Source organism: Artibeus jamaicensis, unplaced genomic scaffold (assembly GCF_021234435.1).
Source record: "Artibeus jamaicensis isolate MK-2021 breed Jamaican fruit bat unplaced genomic scaffold, CSHL_Jam_final contig_1132, whole genome shotgun sequence".
In the NCBI taxonomy this organism is placed as follows: Eukaryota; Metazoa; Chordata; class Mammalia; order Chiroptera; family Phyllostomidae; genus Artibeus; species Artibeus jamaicensis.
Window position 1 is genome coordinate 1238350 of NW_026521221.1, and position 22737 is coordinate 1261086.

The 22737-nt window shown below is 41.5% G+C and overlaps 1 protein-coding gene across 1 annotated transcript in view; it reads left to right on the top strand.

The window, feature by feature from the left end:
- The first annotated feature begins 891 nt into the window (after positions 1-891).
- The window catches only part of FMN1 (formin 1), a 372744-nt gene continuing 350898 nt past the window's right edge, over positions 892-22737 (top strand). Inside the window, exons 1-2 of the mRNA XM_053665418.1 lie at positions 892-914; positions 20176-22155. Coding sequence (XP_053521393.1) covers positions 20307-22155 — 1849 coding nt within the window. The 5' untranslated portion in view covers positions 892-914; positions 20176-20306. The remainder of the gene's footprint in view (positions 915-20175; positions 22156-22737) is intronic.

Below are 22737 nucleotides of genomic sequence, written 5' to 3' on the forward strand. Positions count from 1 at the left end.
AGATGACTGCCAGGAGGATGTGGGTGGACGATGGCAGTGGCTATGACACCAAAAAGGTACAGGGGAGGAAATTCGTCTGCTCAGGGAAGTCAGGAAAGTCTCCTCTGAAAAAGGTGACAGTGATGGAGCTATGATATGAAAAAGCCTTATGGGTGAACTATGTGAAAGAGGAATGGCAGTCACATTCTGTGCAGAGGGACCAGTACGTGCAGAGCCCTCGGGGGCAGGGAGTGGCCTGCCCGTGAGCCACTGAGAGGTAACTGTGGCCAAGGCCTGGGATAAAATGAAGGTGGAAAAATAGATAGAGGGCCATTCACTGAGGGCTTTTCAGGCCATGTTAAGGCCTGAATCTGTCTTAAGAGCAAGATTGCCACTAAAGGGTTTTGACTGTGTGTGACGAGTGAGGAGGTGACAAGGTCGGATTTTTGTTTGGAAAAGATTGCACTGGCTGTAGTGTGAGCAACCAATGAATGAACATAGACCCGTTTGGAGGCACTGTGGTGGTAGGGGGGTAGGGTGGCAGCTGGTACTGGTTTGGCCAGGCCTTTGCTGGTTTTAGCACTGAAAGGCCTGTATTCTGGAAACTCATGGCAAGCCAACCCTGTCTGTCACCTGTTCTGTGCCATTATTCAGGTAGAGATTATGGTTGTCTCCTGAAAGATGCAGGCTCACATCAGAAAAAAAAGGATTAGCACCACAATGGCCTATTACGGAAAGCCCCTTGGAATTGGCCTCCCCAAACAGACAGGCAATGCAGCAGTGCACACAGGCACGTACACACACATGCACACATGCCCCAGTGTGCAAACTGCTTCAGGTAAGCCTTGCTGTTTCTTTTTTTCTACACAGGCCTGGCGGTATCACATTTTTGACATCTCAAAGCCCGGACCCTGCCCAAGCAATTGTAGACCTAGGTAAGAAAGTGGATTAGATCATTGCTGCACTTTGTACTTCTGCTCACTGTCATCCACACCCTGGCCTACTCTTATCCCCTCATCCCCACCCCGCACATTGTTAGCATCCACAGTACCACTAAAACATGTGCTTTGACCACACTGTACTACAGAGCACTCCAGTAGTTCCCAGTAGGCCCCTAAATAAAGTGAATAGCTCCCCTCTTAGATTTTGAAGCTGCTTTTCCTGCCCCCTTGTACAACCCTTCACACTGTTTTCGAGTCTCCCAAGGCAGATGACTTTTGTTACTAAACATCAAAAAGAATTGAGGGAGGAATACCGCTACTGTACTCTCACTACAAATAGCTAATTGGGCCCGCTGTGTGTGCCAGGCACTATTTTAATCACTTTGCATATATATTTATTAATACCTATATTAATAGATGGAACATTCATTAGACAGACTTTTACTGAGCATGCGTGACTCCAGGTAAACTCTCAGTCACAGGACACAGTAGGGAACGGAGCTTCTCCCTTCACCATGGTAGCGTTCTGCCTGGGGAGAGACGGAGTAGCCATGGGTGTGCAGTGTGGCAGATGACAAGTTCCACGGACTCAGGAGCATCAGGGTGAGGGCTGGAGAGTGATGCCTGCCAAGTCACTGAGGAAGTATTTTAATGAGGCATCTTTTGAGCAGAGAGTGAGTCATAAAGATTCTGGAGCAGTTCAGGCAAAGGGAATAGTAAAAATATATATTTTTTCAGTTTATGTTGGAATCCTGAAATCGCGCCTTTCACTTTTCTCTTAGGCACTGGTCAAGGTTTCATAAATCTATTTTTCTACTCCTTGTTTAGTATCTGGGAGTATTAAAAATTATTTTATTCACATATCATATCTCCTACTTCCGTGTTAATCTGACCTTTATTGGAAATTTTGGTATCAATGTAGTCTCTTACTCTCTAATTTGCCTTTTTGTATTTTTAATATTGTTCTCTCCCTGAAACATATCTTAATGATGGACATGATTGCAGTTTTTGTCCATGTTAATCGTGTTTGTCGGAGAGTGAAACGGGAGCTGTCAGAGGTCGTTCGTGCTGGCTGCAAGTGATGATGTGTGTGAATTTTCAGGCGGAGACACAGGTTGGGTTTATAGCTTCAGATAATGACACTTCAGTCCACTCTTTGCTGAATATCTGCCGCCTGTAAGGCATGTATTGTAGGGAAAATGAAGACGATGATGATGGCAGCCCTCCCTCCAGGGAGGTTTTGATCAGATAGGGAAAAATACATCCCAAAAGGTTAATTGACAATAGGAATCAGGGTGCATTGGGATTCCATTCCTGAATAATGCAGATCTGGAGCACATAATAATAATAGCTATTACTGTATAACCCCTATTATGTATCAGACTTCATGTTGTAAATGCTGATAGGTCTGTCAGGTATCATCGTCTATATTTTAGCTATAAGGAACTGAGGCACATAGACATTACAAAGCTAGCTAAGGCTCCCCTGCTGAGTGGAAGAGCTGGGATTTGAACCAAGGGAGTATAGACCCTAAAGCTGTGCTACAGGGGGAGGGTTACTCTGGCCCTCAAGACTATCACGCAGGGAGCCCAAGGACTGCTGAAGTCTGGGTGCACGAGCTCAGTTAGGACTGAGCCAAACCCTCTGCCAGGGAGGGCTAAACAGATCGGAGACCGACAGCAGGGCGTGGAGACATCACAGCCTGGGTTAGACGGTGAGAGCCCGCAGAGGTCCCTGAATTAAAGACTCTTGCCTTTGTGCATGGCCAAGAGGGGTGGTTAAAGCAGCTCTTCAGAGGCTACCTGTTAAATGCCAAATAGAGTTTGGACCACACAGGGAAAAAGGCTTTAGAAGTGCTGGGCTGTGTCCTAGGTCTCATTGAAGCTAACATTTATTTTTTTACAATAGAGGTGAAAATAATAAGCCTTGATTAGCTCATTCTTTTTTACTCATGTTAATTTTATGTTCATTGTTACCGTTTTTAATACTTTGCTTGCCTTCCTTCTAGTTTCTTGCATTACTGATGAAAGTTTCGCTTTATCCCCCTCCCTGTAAATCTTGTATGCCACTTCCCTTGGCTGCTTCCCTCCCTTACCTCCTTGTGGTGCCTTTGGCTCCGGAAGTCTGGCTTCTGATCCCCTGCGTGATCTGGATCTACTGTGTACCTAGAAAGCGCAGTGGAGAGCGGGCTCTGTTTCTTTGCAGGAGGGATGGCAGAATGGGGAGGGACGATGAAAAGGCATTTCATATGTGGGGACACTGAGGCACAAGGAGGTCAACTGACCCACAAAACTGGCAGAGCTGGGCTTGAGCCCAGGCCTTCTCACTCTGATCGATCTGCACTGCCCAGGTGGAAACGGTCTCACATGAAGATTCATGAGTCCCGGCCCAGTTGTACCATGGGGTGAGTGCTCCATAAAAGACGAGGAATTAGTAAATCAGTGGATCTATCTTCAGACTGAGATTCAGTGACCCCAGTCAGTGCTGTAGGGATTTTCAGAGCCAGCGTTCTGGAGCAAACCATCTGGGTTCAAATCCCAGTTCAGTCACTTGGTAACTGTGAGACCTGAGGCAAGTTAGTTATCTTCTCTGCCTCAGTTTCTTCATTGTAGAATGGGATGATGATGGCACTTACTTCATAGACTCTTTTATTTGCGAATAGGAATGTGTTAAAACAGGAAAAGCCCTAAGAAGGGTTACTAGTACCTGGCGAGTGATCACTAAACAATAGTAATCACCTCAACAGTTAAAGATGTAGGCTATTTATTCATCTTCCACCTGAGAACCAAAACTCAGAAACACGCTTCATATGCTTAAGTCATGTCCTAGCTGCAGGCAGATGCACTGGGGTTTTGTCAGTGCTGGGAATATCCCTGACCATTTCAGTATCTCTTCTACTTAAGCGAAGCTGAAGTTCCCTGAATTGATTCCATAGCCTATCATTCCCTTTGACAGGGTAATCCTATGAATGAAAATACTTCTGGGATAGTGAAATTATGCAATCAAAAGCTAAATGATTTCTATCTGGCCATAGTTTGAAAGTGAATTTTCATATGGGCAGGAAAAAGAATGGATTTCAAGTGAGAGGAAAGGAAGCAAAAGAGGCTGGTTAGAGGAGCCCAAATCAAGTTATCCATCTAGAATCGTGTGAGACGGTAGCAAATGTGCCCTTTGCTTTGTTGGCACTCCACCCGGGTATTGCTCTCAAACCTCCCTCAGCAAAGTCGGTTTCACATGCTGATCTTGTTTTCTACTGTTTTCAGATAAATTGTTTATTTAGATAAGATTGTATGTGGGAGATTTCTTCCAAAAGCATTGTGGAATTTTGAGGCTTTGTATCCTCAATTCAATAAATAATCCACCCGGGGAGGAACCTCTCATTTGAGGGGCATGTGTATGGGTGAGAATTTCTTGATGTTTTTCACTTCCAGGGGTGAGCACTATTAAGTGTGTATGTGGGAGAAGGAGGGGTGGGTATATTCAGGATTTCTCTGCTTTGATGGGTACTAGAGTTTGGCCTTCCTGGAACCATACCTAACTTTGGTTTTCTAGTCTCCAGATCTACAAATGTACAGCCAGCGTTGTGTGAACTGTTCTAAGTCACATGTTCTTCACTTTCTAGATCTCCCTTCTTTATTTAAAAACAAAGGAAAGGGAAAAGGGTGTGGAGAAATAAGGGCTACCTGCCTTTTTTAATTTTTTGTAAAAGAAAAGTAATAAAAGGAGAAAATATGTGGTAAAACACTTAGAAGACTGAGGGGTTTCCTTCTAGAACGTCAAGTCCCTCCCTAGAAATAACCTAGGAGTTCTCCATGATTGAGACCCTAGCAGTTAGAGAGTATTTCTTTCCTGCAAAATGAATCTAGTTTCTTAATTAAAGCAAACATGTGGTAGGAAAAAGTCTGTCCACCTGAAAGTTCCCCTCAGTGTCGTGGGCTCCTTATTTAGCCCTGTGGGTCAGCATGCATTTTGCAACAGAAATCATGACTCAATTAAACCACTACACTTTGCTTTAGGAAACAGGATAGTGTGGAATGTGGAAATATTTCTGATTGCCCAAGTATTCTAAGTCCATAATGGGAAAAGCAATCATATACGGGGATCTTATCATTAATAACCTTTGTACAGTAGGGGAGTTGGGAACATGAAAAATCATATGATATTTGTTCATTTGATCCTATGCTCCCCCAAATCTAGTTGCCTCTATTAGGCTAGATACACTTAAATACCAGTGGATCAATTCTGGGTGTTAGGGAATTGGGGAAACATTCATGATTATTGGGATCTACTGTTTTTATTTGAAATAAAAATATAATGATGTGAAATAATACAAAAAATAGCTTAAGAGAACAAAGATTCGTTGCCTGTCCAAGAAGTATATGTATGATGATGTATATAAAAAAAGAATACTAGAATGGGTTGAAACTGGTTCTGAAGGCCAGTTGTGGAGGTAAAAATCAATAGGACCTGATAATGGATTTGAATCTGAGCAGGGGGGTACTTAGGAGGACTGAAAGGTCTATAGAACTGGATAGATAATGATTTAATTTCCTCAGGATCTCTATCAAATAGTCATCAACATGCACTTGAAAAAGTCCAGTGATAGCAAGCCTTCCAAAGAAACCCATTACGTTTGAATAACTTTGACTTTTCCCTTCTTCGGGAAGGGAGTCATAGTTACCCCTGAGTTTCTTCTCATCATTTTTTTGTGTGTGTCACTTGCTTTTTCTTCACTGAGTATAAACTTAGTAACCCAGCAATCACTTGTATGGGTTCCATTGAGGCCACGCTAATCATAATGCCATATTATGGTGAATCCTACTTCTTTCCTGTTTGCATAGGACTTCATCCACTTCTTAAAACCTCCTGTTGTTTCCTGGAGCCTGGCATGCTCAGCACTCAGGCCGGTCACACCATCCTCCAGCCTTGTCCTCACTGCAACCTTGCCCCGGCCTCTGCTCCGGGTGCCCTCCTCCGTTAACCATGCCGCTGAGCACAGCAGGCCTCTGTAATGGCCTTCTTGAGTTTTTAGGACACTGAAGGAAGTGGTGCATGGGAAAAACGGCTCTTTCTCCAACCCTGGCCGTGCTTGCTCACCTGGGCCCTGAAGCAGCACAGTTGGTTTCATAGTCTTACAAAATCTTTCATGAACACGCAGAAATTTCCAACCTTCTGTTTGATTAGCATCTGTCCTTTTTTCTCCTTTGTCCTCATCTTTTTCTCTCTCTCCTATTTCTTACCCACAATTTTCCCTTTCTCGCTCTCTAGATTTTTATATATATATGTATGTCTCCTTCCCTTTTCCTCTTGCTCCAGTGCAAAAACTCTCCCCTGTACATCATGGAGGATGCCTTGTCTATCACTGTCACACAGAGGTGGGCTGGATATCACATGGCCCCCTAGGCTCAGGTAAATCACTGCTTCTCAGCAACTTCAGATTGTTGTTCTAGCTGCTCCATTTTCCTGTGGGATATGTGAAGTTGCTCTTTTATCAGAAGGCCTCTGGGAAGATCGTCCTTGCACTCACCGTATTTCGGTGTTATGGTTCCCCACCTCCAACTCAAAGTCACATTCTTTAATTTTTCATCCTTTAAATTTTCTCTAGCCTTATTGAAATAATTTGTTTTTTTAACCTTTTTTTCTTTTTAGTGTCTGCCATGATGAAGTAACCGAGCTAAAGCCCCAGTCTCTTTTTCTTTAAAATCCTTCCTGATGAGCTAGAGTGTTGAGTCAGGCTCTAGCTACTCAAATGTGCTATGCTGAAGGGACTATTGATTTGGGGGTTAGACTGACCTTGTGTTGAAGCCTAACTCTGCCACTTCCTTGTTGTGAATTTTATTGATTATGATATATAAAACAAAATGAAAACCATACAAGGCAGTAGATCATTGCTAGAGTGAAATGAGGTAACAAATGTAGAATCTTGAACTCAGTGTCAAACCACATAACCAGTGTTATACTCCATCTCCTTCCCTTTTCTGTCCCATCCCTTGGGGACAAGCTGCACTTGTTGTACAGCTGGCTGTGGTTCATCCCTGCATCCAGATCCACGTAACACTCCTGTAGCTGTGTATTGTACCTTTTCTTTCTTTCTTTTTTTATAAATTAGAGATGTTGACATGAGATAGGACAAGCAAGACTTTATTTTTTTTTTAAGATTTTATTTATATATCTTTAGAGGGGAAGGGAAAGAGAGAGGGAGAGAAACATCAATGTATGGTTGCCTTTTGTGCGTCCCCTGCTGGGCACTGGCCTGCAGGGAACCGGCCTGCAACCCGGTATGTGCCCTGACTGGGAATCGAACCTCGATTGTCTGGTTCACAGGCCCGCGCTCAATCCACTGAGCTACACCAGCCAGGGCTGTATTGTACCTTTTCTTACCTTGCCACCTGTCTTCCATTTTACTCAGTGTACCAGTGGCCTTTGCATCTAATTCATCACAGAACTTCACGTTAGTATGTGGGTTGATCATTTAGTCATAAATCCATGCTCACCATTTTGTACCTTAGTAATGGTGTACAATTTTTCATTAATACAGTAAAATCTGTGATCACCTTAGAAGTCAAACACATCTCCCATTTGAATCATTGTGTTTTATATACTATACACGGCCATACATTATGATGGCAGCTAGTGATATTAACAGTTTCTAGCTCTGTTATGAACACACATTGCATATGTGTATATGTTCACTGTATGGGTTTTCCTGAAACCCCTTAGAATTGAAGAAGAAATAACTGTAGTTATGGTTATATTGGTGACATGCTGACTCTTGGAAGGCAATTGAGACTGAAGAAAAAGAATGAGTTAAGTGTTGCCTCCCAACATCAAATTTAAGAAACCCTCCTGGTTAATTTTTACTCCACTAATAATTCAGTCTAAACAACCCAGTGGATTGGTTGTCAGAAAACAATTCAACCAATTAAATAAATGGGGCATAGGAAACACTTAGCCTAGGGCCTAGCACTGGTTAAATTAAATTCCTATGTCCTGAAGTTATTTATGTTATAAAATGAAATGTGTAATGCTCCAGAACATGCTTTTTAGAAGCATGTAAATTTATTTGGCTCAAGTAGGCCCCCAGTGCAGCAAAATGGGTGTTTGTCCTGATGGCGGCAGGCCCTTTGAGAAGGATTTTCTTGGTAAATCCTGATCTCTTAATCCATATAGAATTCCTGAAAACCGATTCATCATGCAAGTACATGTCCACTTTAGAGAGCATTTTGTTTAATCTGATGATAAAAAAATATTCAGTAGTGCACTTCCTGGAGGCCTCATCTGATTCACAGATTTACTTTGAAATTTATGAGACAAATTTGTGCCAAGTGCAACTTTTTATAGAAGGCTATAAAAGTTATGGAACCTCAGGCCTTAGTTTCCTTCTCATTCTGTATTCTAACTATGATGGCATACATACTTGCTGCACTCATCATATGTTTACTCTTATTTCAAACTGTCTTTGAAACTTGCCACAGACCATGTAAAGTCTTCCTGATACCAGAAATGTGCTCAGAGCCCTTTAGTTCCCAGGCTCCCCTGGGTGCTCATACCATAATGGGGAGAGACCCACCACTCTTTCCATTAGGGATCAGAATAGCAGCCACTTGTCTCAAATGCAATTAAAAGTTTTTTGCATATAGTATTTCTTCAGTCTATCTAGAGGTCTTAGCAATCTCAAATTCAGAAACGTTCTATTAAATTGTTTTATAAAGGGTTTTTTTTGGTTTGGTGTTTTAATTTAATTTAATTTTTTAATTTTTTTCATTTTTATTTAATTATTTTTCAAGTACAGTTTTCTGTCTATTACTCCCAGCCCAGCCCACCCCGCCCCATGTTCCCCAACTCCCTTCCATTTCCACCCCCCTTAGTTGTTGTCCATGTGTCCTTTATACTTGTTCCTCTAAATCCCTCCCCTATTTCCCCTGAAATTCCCTCCCCTCTCCTCTCTGGTCACTGTCCCCCTGTTCTCTGTTTCAGTGTCTTTGTTTTTATTTTGCTTACTTGTTTGTTTTGTTGTTTAGCTTTCTGTTAAAGGTGAGATGGTATTTGTCTTTCAACACCTGGCTTATTTCACTCAGCATAATGCTTTCCAGTTCCATCCATGCTGTTGCAAAGGGTAGGAGCTCCTTCTTTCTTTCTGCTGCATAGAATTCCATTGTGTATATGTACCATATTTTTTGATCCATTCATTTACTGATGGGCACCTAGGTTGCTTCCAGGTCTTGGCTATTGTAAATTGTGCTGCTATAAACATTGGGGTGCATAGGTTCTTTGGGATTGGTGTTTTAGGGTTCTTAGGATATAATCCCAGCAGTGAAATTGCTGAGTCAAAAGGCAGGTCGATTTTTATTTTTCTGAGAAAATTCCATACTGTTTTCCATAATGGTTGTACTAGTCTGCAATCCCACCAACAGTGAACTAGGGTCCCCTTTTCCCCACAACCTCTCCAACACTTGTTGTTTGTTGCTTTGTTTATGATAGCCATCCTGACTGGTGTAAAGTGGTATCTCATTGTGGTTTTAATTTGCATCTCTTTGATAGCTAGCGATATTGAGCATCTATTCATATGTTTCTGGATCCTCTGTACGTCCTCGTTGGAGAAGTGTCTGTTCAAGTCTTTTCCCATTTTTTCATTGGGTTAGATGTCTTCTCAGAGTGAAGTTGTGTGAGTTCTTTGTGTATTTTGAAGATTAAACCTTTATCTGAGGTATCATTGGCAAATATGTTTTCCCATACAGTTGGTTGTCTTGCTAATTTAATACTGTTTTCTTTAGCCACACAGAAGCTTTTTATTTTGATGAGATCCCATTTGTTTATTCTTTCCTTATAAAGGACTTTTTAAAATGTTTTTGAATCCTAGGAACATAGGAAATTTCTAGAAGCAGTGTGAAGTTTCTGTAAAAAATTATCCAGGACAACCGTCCAAACCTCAAAGCTTTGGCTTCTTCCTCGGTTTCCTAAATGTATATTTATCTTCACCTTTATTCTTTCCAAGTCTGCCATTTAGATAGCTGTAGTTTTTCACTTCTGATATAATAACGTGCTTCATTATGTTTTTGCCTTTCAATTGAGATCAATTAATAGATGTTTGAGAATGAAATTGTGGAATCATCAGGAAATGTTGCTAAAATTATATGTAAATGGTATAAAAGAACCCCTTCTGGGTTCTGGGTTCTGGGTAGACACCTTCTGGGTAGCATTTACAGATATAGAAACAGTGGACATGACATGTTTGCATAAAATGGTGAAATTTATGAGTAGCAGTCAAGTGGGGGAATTCTCAGAGAAGCTCAGTTTACTAAAAGTATGATGCACCTTGAGCCAAGAAGGTCCTGCTTCCTGTGCTAAGCCTTTGGGTCCGATGGTGGCTGCCGTGACACAGAAGGGTCTGTATTACAACGGTTGAAATTAGGAATAAGATAATTCAGTTCTAGAAGAAACGTTGCAGACATTGCATGCTCTTTTTCCTTGCTGCCATAACTTATATTCTGGCTGAGGGACACAGCAGATCATGGTGTTACTTGCTTAAACACCATAGTCTGTAAACCATTATTTTCCAGAGAGAAGAGAAATAATCCTTATGTAGAGGTGCTAGAGATCTTCTAAGGGTCTCCCATAAATGATTCGTGATCTTTCCCTGAGGTTTTAAGAAATGTAGTATTTTGTAACTACTACATGCAGACTTTTAAGACATTCAGGCTTGGATTCAAGTTCCAGTTTTACAAATCAATAATTCAGTGATTTAGGGCAAGGTACTTAACTTCCCTAAGCTTATATGGGTCTCATGGGTGAAGTGCAAGAATTACTGGTACTCATTTCATAGGACTGAGAGAATTAAATGAATGGGGCATAGGAAGCACTTAGCCTAGGGCCTAGCATTGGTTAAGAACTCATGAAACTTTGGTGAATGTCCTCCTCCACCTCCTCCTTCTGCACCTTCTCCTCTCCCTCTCCCCTTTCCTTCTCCTCCTCATCCTCTTCCTCCTTCCCTTGCTCTTCTTTCTTCTCAAACAAGTATGAATCTACCTGTTTCACTGCCACACCTCTATCTTTAATGTTTATGGATTCTTACTGCTTTTCCCCAGGCTCTCTTCCTGCCTCTTCATTAGTGAATTAAGGAAAATGAGCTTGTGGGACAGCACTGGGGATTTCAGCTGACTTTGCTGAAACAGATATAAACACTGAGCCAGAATGTAGTTCGGGGTCACCTTGCCCCTTTCTTGGGAGAGCCTTCTGTTTAACCGTTACTCTCTATAGAGTTACTGGTATTGTGCAAAATACAGTTCAAAATAACTAACTCTTACAGCAGATTTTATGAAGTGGCACTAGATTAAAGTGAATAAGAGCCTTCTTTGGTTCCCATGGTAAACATAAGAGTTTGTGAAACTGATACCAGTGTGTCTCCCACAACAAAGCAAGAAGGAAGCAGACATACCTTGTGAAATTATTGTCTGTAAGTTATGGTTCCTCATAGAACTCTGAGTATTTACTCAGACATAGAACTCTTCAAAAAAGTCATATTTAAATAAGAAACCTTTACCAAGGAGTGGGCTTTGAGCCCATTTGCTTCACTTTATGTAGTACTACATTGCATTCAAGTTCTATCCAATGACACATTTCAAAAAATATTTTATTAATTTATTTTTAGACTGAGGGGAAGGGAGGGAGAGAAACATTGATCAGTTTGTCTCTTGCACACATCCCAACCAGGGACTTGGCCTGAAACCTAGGTGTGTGCCCTGACTGGGAATCAACCCTGCGACCTTCCAGTTCACAGGCCGGCTGGCACTCAGTCCACTGAGCCACGCCAGCCTGGGCCCAACAACACATTTTTAATGCCATTTTTAAAAGTCTTTTAAAAAATAGTTGTCATTTGTAGTGGGGTCGTAGAGAGAGCACCAAACTGAGAGTCTGGGAACCTGGATTTGAGTCCCTTCTGTCACTCACTAGCTGTGTGACCAGGGAGAAGTTCCTTTAAACTTTCTGATCTCCTGTAGCCTCTCTGTGTTTGCAGTGACAATGACAACATCTGTCATGTCTGCCTCACAGAGTGGTTGTGTGGCTCATATGGCAGTTGGGCCACACAGCCAAAAATAATTCTGTTGAACAAGTTTTGGCTTCTATTTTATTTTTGTAGAGATTTCCTAGTATGTTATATGTTATAATAAAACCTAGCTTGGACTCTTGGTGGTTTCAACGTCAAATTAGAGTTTCAAAGATAGAAAGTTTACTTCTACAATATAAACAGGCTTAGTGCTTTTTTCTTGTAACAGTGCAAGAATGCAAATAAAATCATACATTTGTAGTCTTTATGAAGAAAACAATAACCATTGAGATAAGTCTTTAAACTCAGTTTCACTGCTTCTATCTCAGAGTCATCTTCTCCCCTTCACTCAGCCCTAGCCTTTGAGCATGAAACCTTCCTAGTTGTCAAGGCTGACCTCCCCTCGTGTCCTCCAGCCCTGTCTTCTCCTTCCCCCGGTGCCTTCCTTCACCTGTTGTTCCCTATTTGACCACATCTTCCACTTGCATCACCAATATCTCCCTCTGTACTACCTCTGTCTTCTCAACTAAAATCATGGTGAAGTTTCCATTGTCTTAAAAACAAAACAGAAGTAACAACAAAGACAAAGTCTTACTTAAAACCTGTGCGGAATGCTCCTCTCATTTCTTTCCCTTAACCATTTTTTTTTGCTCTTTGCAATATATTTTGGTGTTTTATTCCTCTACTAAACTTACTGTCTAAAATTCCCCTTGTAATCTTCCTATCTAATTGTTTCTGTTTCAACCTCTGAACAGTTTGATATTTTCCTGAGCTCTTCATTCTTGACTCTCTGGTGTCTTTCTACTCCATTCTGTTCTGCTATTATGACTAAGTTCATCTTTCTTAGTTTAGTGCTCAACAAACTACTTTCCTGATTGAAACACATCAAATGCTTCCCAATTGTCTATGAAGTTAGTGTTAACTTCCTACCCACCTGGATTCAAATCTTTCTACAAGGTGTCATCACTCCGTTTTTCTTGCCTTAATCTCTCTTGACATGTCTCTAAGAAACAAAGTGAGTACTTTTTCCCTTTGCACACATTTGCAGATTTGCAATCTTATATAATGCTCCTCCTTCTGGAATTCCCTTTTCTTAATTGCTACCTGTCAAAATCTTACCCTTCAGTGAGCCATTTCAAATGATGTTGTCTGCCTGAAGGATTTTCTGATTGTACACACATCATGTGGTCTCTCCTTTCTTTGTCTTTTATTGATCTGTTCTTTGACATTTTATAAAATGGGTCTCTTTCTGCTTTGTATTGTAGTACTTTAGTTATTACTCCCATAATCCCATTCATACAGTGTGTAGATTATTTGAAGAAAAATTCCTCCTTTGAGAAAATAGCTAGAAAGCTATTGTAGATCTACCTTTGTTTTTATGTTTTCTATTTGAAGAACAATAGCACTGCACTCCATTCTGGGGTGGGTGGAAAGGAGACATGAAGTCATGGACTTCTTCAAAATCAAGCATGAGAGGCCTAATTCAAAGCTACCTTGGCCCGAATGAGCAAGAGGAGGGAGCAATAACTGCTACCCCGAGAAAATAACTGTAGCTGGGGAAAGGCTATCCAAGAGGAGCTGTGAAAACACCTACTGAAAAAAACACAGCCTAGGAGGGGAGCCAGGGAATAAATATTCTGCAGAACCTTCTTACATTCTGCCCTCCGGTTGCTGCTAGTATTTACCGGTGGCTAAATGCAATAGAAACAAGGGAGCTAATTGATTGAATCCATAAAAGTCAGCCTCTTGGTGCTTCAAGTTGTGTGCAGAAGGGTAGAGCCTGAATCTGAATGGACAGTTTTCAGATTCAGTTAACAAACAATTTTCAGTTTGTTAACAGAAGTTAGAGTAATCTATTTTAGCAGCATTGGGCTCAGATGGAGACTTAGGGCATGACTGTGCCAATGGCTAAACAAGTAAAGCTTTGCATTGATTGTCTTTTAGGGACAAAATTTATTACAAAATGTACAGTAAGCAGACAGAATGATAGCAGCTAATTCTTGGATCTTATTTTAGGCATTGTTGAAATATGGGCATTGAATAGCATCAACTAATAATTTCCCACTCTAATGAAATACAATAACTATTTCCATTTTGGGTAGAATAAAATTAGGTACTTGCTTATCCCAAAAAGAGCCAGGGGAGAAATATCCATTAGCAGTGCTGTCTTGAAGATAATGTCAGTCTGGACTTTGTTAGAGGAAATGGAAGACGGGAAGATTTTCCAGGAAAAAAAGTGCTCTTACATGGAGTGCAACCAAAGAAGGTCACTGCATAGACCAAATTAAGATGTCTAATTTAGTGTGTGGAGCCTGCAGAGTTGCTGCCTTTTAGTCAAAGCAGAATGCGGCAGTGCTGCTTGAAATAGTCCTGTGAACACAGCATGAAATTGCAGTGCTGGTGTATTTAACCCCACTGCATATTGCTTTTCTTGTTATTTTTCTCCCCCCACCCAAAGACTTGCAGTTCTTTTTCCTCAGGTTTCTCAGATGGAAAATATGTGTGATGATTCAGCACTGCACTCTGACTTGCTAATGGACTGTCACAGAAAAGCGTTTGCCTTGCCCTGAAGCCTCCTTTTGACTAAAGTGTTGAGGTTCAAGTTCATTTACTCAGAGTATACATTTTTCTTCTTCAAAGAGGAGGGGTTTTGTAGTCTTTTGGTCAGCTAGTAGGTGTCACCAAAAAATATTTTGAGTCAGTGGATTGGAAACTTAGAACTTAAATTTCTCATTTCACAAAGGACATGAAATTTGACACTGCCAGGGATGCTTGCTGAATCCTGGCTTTTTTCTTTCATTGAGAGAGGGATATTTGGGAAGACCCACGGATTGTTATTCTATGCACAGCGAGGCAGCTCTATAAACATTCAATGGTGATAGTGGAGGGTGTGCACAACAATTTTGATAAAAATAATTTCAAACTATGGAAGAGAATGGGAAAATAAGTGTCTGAAAAATGTTTGTTTCTTGGCAGTAATCTGTCTTAAATCGTTTGAACTTAGGATGTCCAAAATTGTAGCAAAGATAATTCTAAAACTCCTGCTAGGACCATAAAATATGAACTTTTTATAAGTTTCCTCTAAGATGCCCTGTCATTGCAAAATTCAGGCAAATTAGATCGTTTCTGTGCCACCGACGACATATCAGTTCCTGTGCTACTGTGCAATAGGAGGAGGAACTTGTTCTTTCCAAGTGACATCTGCTTATAGTTAAAACAATTCATTCCAATTGTCAGCCCCTACCTTTCATTGCTGATAATGTCTTTTGCTTGAATTTGTATTAAATGATAAGGCCTGGAGAGAGAAGTACTAAGAGTATCTTCTCTACTTGCTTATGGTCAATGGAAACTCAGAAATTATGAACACATGACATGAAGAAACCTCTTTGCACCTGGATTTGGACCCCCAGAACCTTTTAGAAGAGTATTTTATCTTGGAAGCAAAGTACAACTCTGCATCATTTAAAAAAATTTCATAGTTCCAGGAATGGGACACTTTTTTTTTACAATTGATAGAAGTCTGTTGTTGCTATGTATCCTGCCACAAACCACATGAATGATGTTAAGTCTGCAACCCAAAACTCATTCCTTTTATCTTCTATACCCTATTGTTTGGTCCCTAGTTGAAATGGTCTTCATCATGGTACCACACCATGGTTGTGACTGTCACTACTTTTATCCTGTTCTTCTACAAATGAAAATGTAGCAATAGTAAAAAAGTGCTTGGTTTTTAAGAAAGGGTGATGGATGAAACTGAAGATAAGGATTTAAGGATATAACTAGGCATGTGACTCCTATTACTGCCAGGGAAGAAAGAGAGAAAGGCTTGCTTGTATTATGGAAGTCCTGTGGTTTAGTCTAATACTAGCTTCTGAGAAATGAATTCTGGTCTCAGTTTGGTTTCAATGATTAAAAGATTTCAGAGCTAGGCTTTACAGACTTGTAATAAAAGCATAGTAAGAAGTTAGATCATTGAACATTAATATCTTTAGCTATAAAATATGGGGGCCCTGGCTGGTGTGGCTCAGTGGATTGAGTGCTGGCCTGCAAACTGAAGGGTTGCTGGTTCAATTCCTAGTCAGGGCACGTGCCTGGGTAAGGGGCGCTTGAGAGGCAAGCACACATTGATGTTTTCCTCCCTCTCTCTCTCCTTTTCCCTCTCTCTAAAAATAAATAAAATCTTAAAAAATAAATAAAATATGAGTAATTCCTTTACTACCTATTTCCTTCTCAGCCTCAGTTAAAGTCTCTTTTTCCTCCATATATCTGTCCCTTAAATATTTGTGTTTCCAGGAATATATTCTGAAACCTTTGCTTTTCTTAGTCTGCATGTTCTCCTTGAGTAACTTTAAGCCATTGACTTTAACTCTATATTGTATGCATTCTTGACAGTTTTTCTGTTTAGACCATTTATATGATGTAATTATTATGTTTAAATTAAGGTTTACCATTTTGTTATTTATTTATGCTTGTTGCCTCTTTTTTATTGTTGTTCCTTTTTGTAATTTGCCCTTTCTTGTTTTCTTTTGAGTTTTTGAAAATTTTTTCATTATTCCATTTGAATCAATGAATTATATTATTGATTATATCTCTTTGTATTCTTTTTTAATGGGTGCTCTAGGGATTACAGTGTACATGCCTAACTCTTCACAGTGCAGTTAGAGTCGAAGTACTAATATTCTTTACCAATATATAGTTCCCTTTTCCCACTTACTTTTTTGTTGTCATTGTTTTATATAAGTACATATGTTGCAACCCCATCAAACATTATTGTTTTGCTTTTAATTGTTGAACATCTTTTAAAGAATTTAAGAAAGGATTAATATTATATTACATAGATAGTTACCATTTCTGTTGCTCTTCCTTCATTCTTGATATTATAAGTTTCTTTATGGTATCATTTTCATTGTCTGAAGGCTTTCTTTTTTTTAAGTATATTATATTAATTATGCTATTACAGTTGTCCCACTTTTTCCTCCCAGTTGTTCACCCCTCTGCTCTGCATCCCCCACCCTCCAGCATTTCTGTCCTTGGCTTATGTCCATGGGTCGTACATATAAGTTCTTTGACTTTCCTATTTCCTATACTATTCTTAACCTCCCCCTGTCCATTTTATGTCTGTCTATCAATTATGTTTTTTATTGCCCATATCTTTTCCCCTGCATTGTCCTCCTTCCCCTCCCCACTGATAACCCTGTATGTGATTTCAATTTCTATGATTTTGTTTCGGTTCTAGTTGTTTGCTTTTTGTTTTTGTTTTTTAGGTTCAGTTATTGATAGTTATGAGTTTGTTGTCATTTTACTGTTCATAGTTTTTTATCTTTTTTAATTTCTTAGATAAGCCCCCTTAACATTTCATATAATAAGGGCTTGGTAATGGTGAACTCCTTTAACTTTACTTTATCTGGGAAGCACTTTATCTGCCCTTCTATTCTAAATGATAGCTTTGCTGGATAGTGTAATCTTGGATGTAGTCCTTTTCATGACTTGGAATACTTCTTTCCAGCCCCTTCTTGTCTGCAAGGTTTCTTTTGAGAAATCAGCCAACAGTCTTATGGGCACTCCTTTGTAGGTAACTGTCTCCTTTTCTCTTGCTGCTTTTAAGATTCTCTCCTTATCTTTAATGTTGGGTAATATATTTACGATGTGCCTTAGTGTGTTATTCCTTGGGTCCAATTTCTTTGAGACTCTCTGGGTTTCCTGGACTTCCTGGAAGTCTATTTCTTTGGTCAGATTGGGGAAGTTTTCCTTCATTATCTTTTCAAATATGTTTTCAATTTATTGCCATTCCTCTTCTCCTTCTGGCACTGCTATGATTTGGATGTTAGAACATTTAAATTGTCCTGGAGGTTCTTAAGCCACTCCTCATTTTTTTGAATTCTTGTTTCTTCATTCTGTTCCAGTTGGGTTTTTATTTCTTCCTTTTGTTCCAAATCGTTGATCTGACTCCTGTTTTTTTTCCCTTCACTGTTGGTTCCCTATATATTTTTCCTTTATTTCACTTTATATAGCCTTCATTTCTTCCTTTATTTATGACTGAGCTCAATCAATTCTGTGAGCATCCTGATTACCAGTGTTTTGAACTCTGTATCAGATAAGTTGTCTTTCTCCTCGTCACTTAGCTCTTTTTTTTGGAGTTTTTATCTGTTCTTTCATTTGGGGCGTATTTCTCTGTCTCTGTACACCTATTATGTTGTAAGGGGAGGAGCCTTAGGTATTCGCCAGGGAAAAGCAACCCTCTTTGCTGCACTGCGACCCTGTCTATGGGGGGAGAGGTCAAAAAGGGAGCAATGACACTGGCTTGCTCCACTCTAGCCCCACTTTCCAACGAACTCTCCTATGAGACTGGGAGTTTCTCCCTCCTTCACAACTCCCACGAGATTTTACAGCTAGAGGTCTTTAGTTTCCCACTCTACCAGTCCTTGCCTTGTGGCAGGTCCTCTTCACCTGTCTCCACCCTTCCTACCACTCTGGATGAATATTTCTTTAACTCCATGGTTGTTGAAGTTCCATATTGTTTGATTTTTCTGGAAGTTCTGGTTGTTTACTTTTTTAAGTTGGTTTTTATCCTTCTTTTGGTTTGGGAGGAAGTGAAGCATTTCTACCTATGCCTCCACCTTGACTGGAACTCTGAAGAGTTTTCTTTAGAAATTCTTTTATAGCAGGTCTGCTTACAACTAATTCTCTTACTTTTCCTTTATCTGCAAATGTCTTTATTTTACTTTTTAAAAAATATTTTATTTATTTTTAAAGAAAGAGGAAGGTAGGGAGAAAGAGAGGGAGAGAAACATCGATGTGTGATAGAACTACCTATGCATTGCCTTTCACATGCCCCACAACAAGGGACTAGGCCCACAGTGCAGGCATGTGCCCTGACTGGGAATTGAACCAGTGACCCTTCACTTTGAGGAATGATACCCAACCAACTGAGCCACACCACTCAGGGCTCACCTTGATTCTTGAAGACCAGATATAAAATTCTGCATTAACAAGTCTTTTCTTTCAGTACTTTAAAAAAATTGTTTCACTTTTTTTTTTTCTATGAGTAGTCTGAGCCCACCTGGCAACTCTAGGTTGACCAGATATCTGCATTTTTTAAACCTTCATTTTATTATTATTCTTTATCTGTCTTCCTCAAGGGGTTTCTATTATAAAACTCTGCCTTCTTTTTCTCTTTGTCTGCTTAAGATGTACTTTTGTGTAGCTTTTTACTCTTTAGAACCAGTTAGAAAAGATCTGACAAAAGTCACTCATTGCAGATATCAATGCTTAAAAAATGATTACTGTGTTTCCCTACCCAGAGGGATTTCTTTTAAACATGGGCATCTTGAAAATTGAGCAATGCCTTAATTAAAGAAATGAAGTGCTGTCATACCGAATTCCAAACCCCATCCTTGTGTGTAGGGATGTTAGCCACAGAGATACTCCTGGTACCTCAAGTTACAGGAGGGAGCAGCCACCTTTACATTTGTGATGTTTCAGCCACTTCATGGTGAAGAGACTGGAAAGCCCTACAAGGCCAGCAGTGACTTACAGATTTTTGCTTTTTCTTGAAATTACCTTTGGCCTTAAATAGGCAGGAAGTATGAAAAAAAACTTGAATTTCTTATTTAGATTTTAAACTTTAATTTTTTTACTTTTAGCTCTTTTGGAAAAATATATGAGTTGTTTACAGAAGAGACTCCAAATTGATGGCTGAATACCATTACCCCAGTGTACTTTAGGTTAAATAAAAAATGTCAAATCTTAGAAGATGCTTTTTTGGAGAGTAAAAAGGCTTGACTTATTTTTGCAATGTGATATTCCAAGGACAAGTTGTTAAAATGGCTATGTTTTGTAAGGATCTCAAAGTCCCCTTGCCTCAGGACTTCTGGAAGGTATATTAGTTCTGTTTTATAAAAAACATAAGCTGAAGCCTCGAGAAGTTGAGAGACCTTCTGTAGGCATACAGTGAGTTCCCATATGGGAAGAAGGGACTTTTGTCTTGGGGCTAAAATTCAAGCACTCTGCCATCTCTCAGCTGCAGAGAAGCTCTGGTGGTCAAGGGAGGGGTGGGAGTGGGAAGAGGCTGCAGTCTGCCTCCTGACTGATGCCTTGAGTTGGCTGAGGTCAGCCAGAGAGGAAGGCTAAGTCATGGTGATACTTTGATTTATGTTGGTGTGTGATTTATCCACTCTGTTAGACAAGCTACTTTCTTCCCCTGTTCCTCAGGCAGTCTTATTGCTGGAGATGACTGTCAGCTGCTTTCTCTGCGTAGCCACCATCACATGCCCCAGCACCGGAGCCTGGGAAGCCTGACCACAGACCAGCATCTCTGAGGCATGAATAATTAGGTAGGCATAATGGAAGGCACTCACTCTACCCTCCAATTGTGTAAGCCCATTACTGAACTCTGCCACATCAGCTTCTATCTTCCAAGGGGGGAAGTCAGAGGATTTTCGTACAAGGGCACTGTAACTCTAGACAGATTCAATAAAGGGTTTCATAACTGCTACCAAGTCAGGGAGGGGTCAGACATCATCAGCCTCAGCCTGCAGCCGAATGAACATCCGGGAGACATATTTTTCAAGCAGACTCCCACAAAAGACATTCTCACGGAGCTATACAAACTCACAGCGGAGAGGGAGAGACTGCTGGACAACCTTCTAAGCTCAGACCACATCCTGGGTATCACGATGGGGAACCAGGAGGGGAAGTCGTCAGAGCTGTCCGTAAGCCTGGCCCCTGAGGACGACTGTTCCCAGAGTGCTGGCAACCTGCAGGGCGAGCCCCTGGTGGGCTGTCTCAATAAGAGGAGCACCCATGGGAGCAAAAAGCCCCGGAGGTTTGGTGGAAGCAGAGAGAGCATGGAGGTGCTCCCACAGAAGGGGACAAGAAGGAAAGGACATGGGGGCCAGGAATCGGCTCTGCAGATGGGGAGGGACCACATCCGTTCTAGCGACTCCGTTCCTCTTTCTCGAGCAAGTCCTAATCTTTGGCTTCTAGAGGAGAGAGGCAACTTGCTCCCGAAAAGGCCACTTACCTCTTCCCCGAAGAGGACAGAAAGCTGCCCACCAGAGATCCCCAGGACACTGGACCCTGACCCTGGCTTTGGGAGCTTCGGTACAGCTTCTGAGGATGCTAAGCTTGGAAGAAGAAGGTTGCCCCCTGTCTGCAGCTCCACAGAGCCAGGGGATGGTGGTGCTGGGGGGCTACAGAGGCCACCTCGCAGGCTGGCACGTCAGCAAACATGTTCCTCAGGAAGTCACGAGGACGCTGAGAAGCATTCACGTGCAGAGAGGGGCCGGAGGAAGTCTACTGAGCAGGCTCACAAGAAGAAATCTGTTTCCAAAGTGGTGGCCAAAGTCCAGGATCTGTCTGCTCAGGTACAGAGAGTAGTTAAAGCGCATCCTGAGGGCGAAGGAAGGATTGCTTTTTGCCCCGGAGCTCAAGCTGAGTTCATACCTAGTGCAGACTTGCTCAGCCTCCAAGGAGCCAAGGCTGGAGCTCATGGTTCCAAGCAGCAGAGCAAAAAGCAGCAAGGCGACAAGTTATTGCAGTCATCAGCCAGGGAATATCCTCCAGCCAGCATCGAGGCAGCTGTGAACAAGGTCCTCCTGAAGGTGATAGAGAGTGAGAAGTTAGTTGAAGCCACTCAAGGGAAGAGGCTGGGCTTCCCCCACAGCGCTACGGCCACCCACACCCTCCCAGACTCTAGAAGCAAGAGGAGAGCTGAGCTGTCCCTGAGTGGCCACAAAACCTTGTTTCTGGACCTGCCCCACAGTGCTGGCCCTGAATCCTCCCAGGGCGGAGGTGATGAGAAGAGGCTGGCCCCCCCAGCACTGGCAGCCCTGGACATGGTATTTAATAATTCATCCTCTCAGTCTGGCATAAACAAACAGATGTCACCTGTTCCCTCACCTCTATCTCCAAGGCCTCCCAGTCCTCAGCAGCATCACAAGATCCTCCGGCTGCCTGGTGAGAGGGAAGCCGCTCTTGATGACTCTCCTGCTAGAAAGAGCGGTGCCTTCTCTGGGTCCACCTCTGCTGACACCTTGGAGCCATCATCTTCCTCGAAGGTCACGGAGACTAAAGGAGCCAGCTTGGCCTTCCTCAGAGCAGACCAACCTCGGTTGGTGCCTGGGGAAATTTCGGAAAAGAGCTTGGGGCCCGGAAAGATCACAGCTCAGCCTCAGCACCAGTCGCCTCCAGGTTAGTCCCTGTTTAAGATGCTTTACCTCTGTTTTTTTCAGTGATTCACAAACTGCTTATACTATTCAGAGGCTGGTTAATTAACAATGAACCAAAATTCCTGAGCCTGTTAGTCAATTCTCCTAGTAGCAAGGAAACTGGGAGTGGTATAGGGGAGTGTGGAGATTGGTGAGGATGATGGTGATTTACAGAGTCGGGGTGTAGCTGCTTCCAGAAGCAGTACATGTCTTCATTTCATTTTACTGTGGCAAGTGTATGCTAAGGTGGCCTCCATGGTTGTTTAACATGGGCCTGTCAAAGGAAACAGGAATGAATGGGCAGAGAGAAGTAGCAACTTGTAGCTGCCTTTGATGCAAACACTAGACCATTGGCCACTTGACCTCAACCTTGCTGCTCATGCTGATGGAGTGGCTTGAGTTTGCTAGGACTCTCCAGGCAGAAGAGCAAGAGCACACCGCATGCTGGCTTCTGTCTGTTGTCAGAGGCTTATGCCATTTGAGGCTTATGCCATTTGCTTTTGTTTTTAGTAATCACCTTTTCAGTGTCATGATTTTATGCCAAAAACTTTTTTGGTGCCGTGTT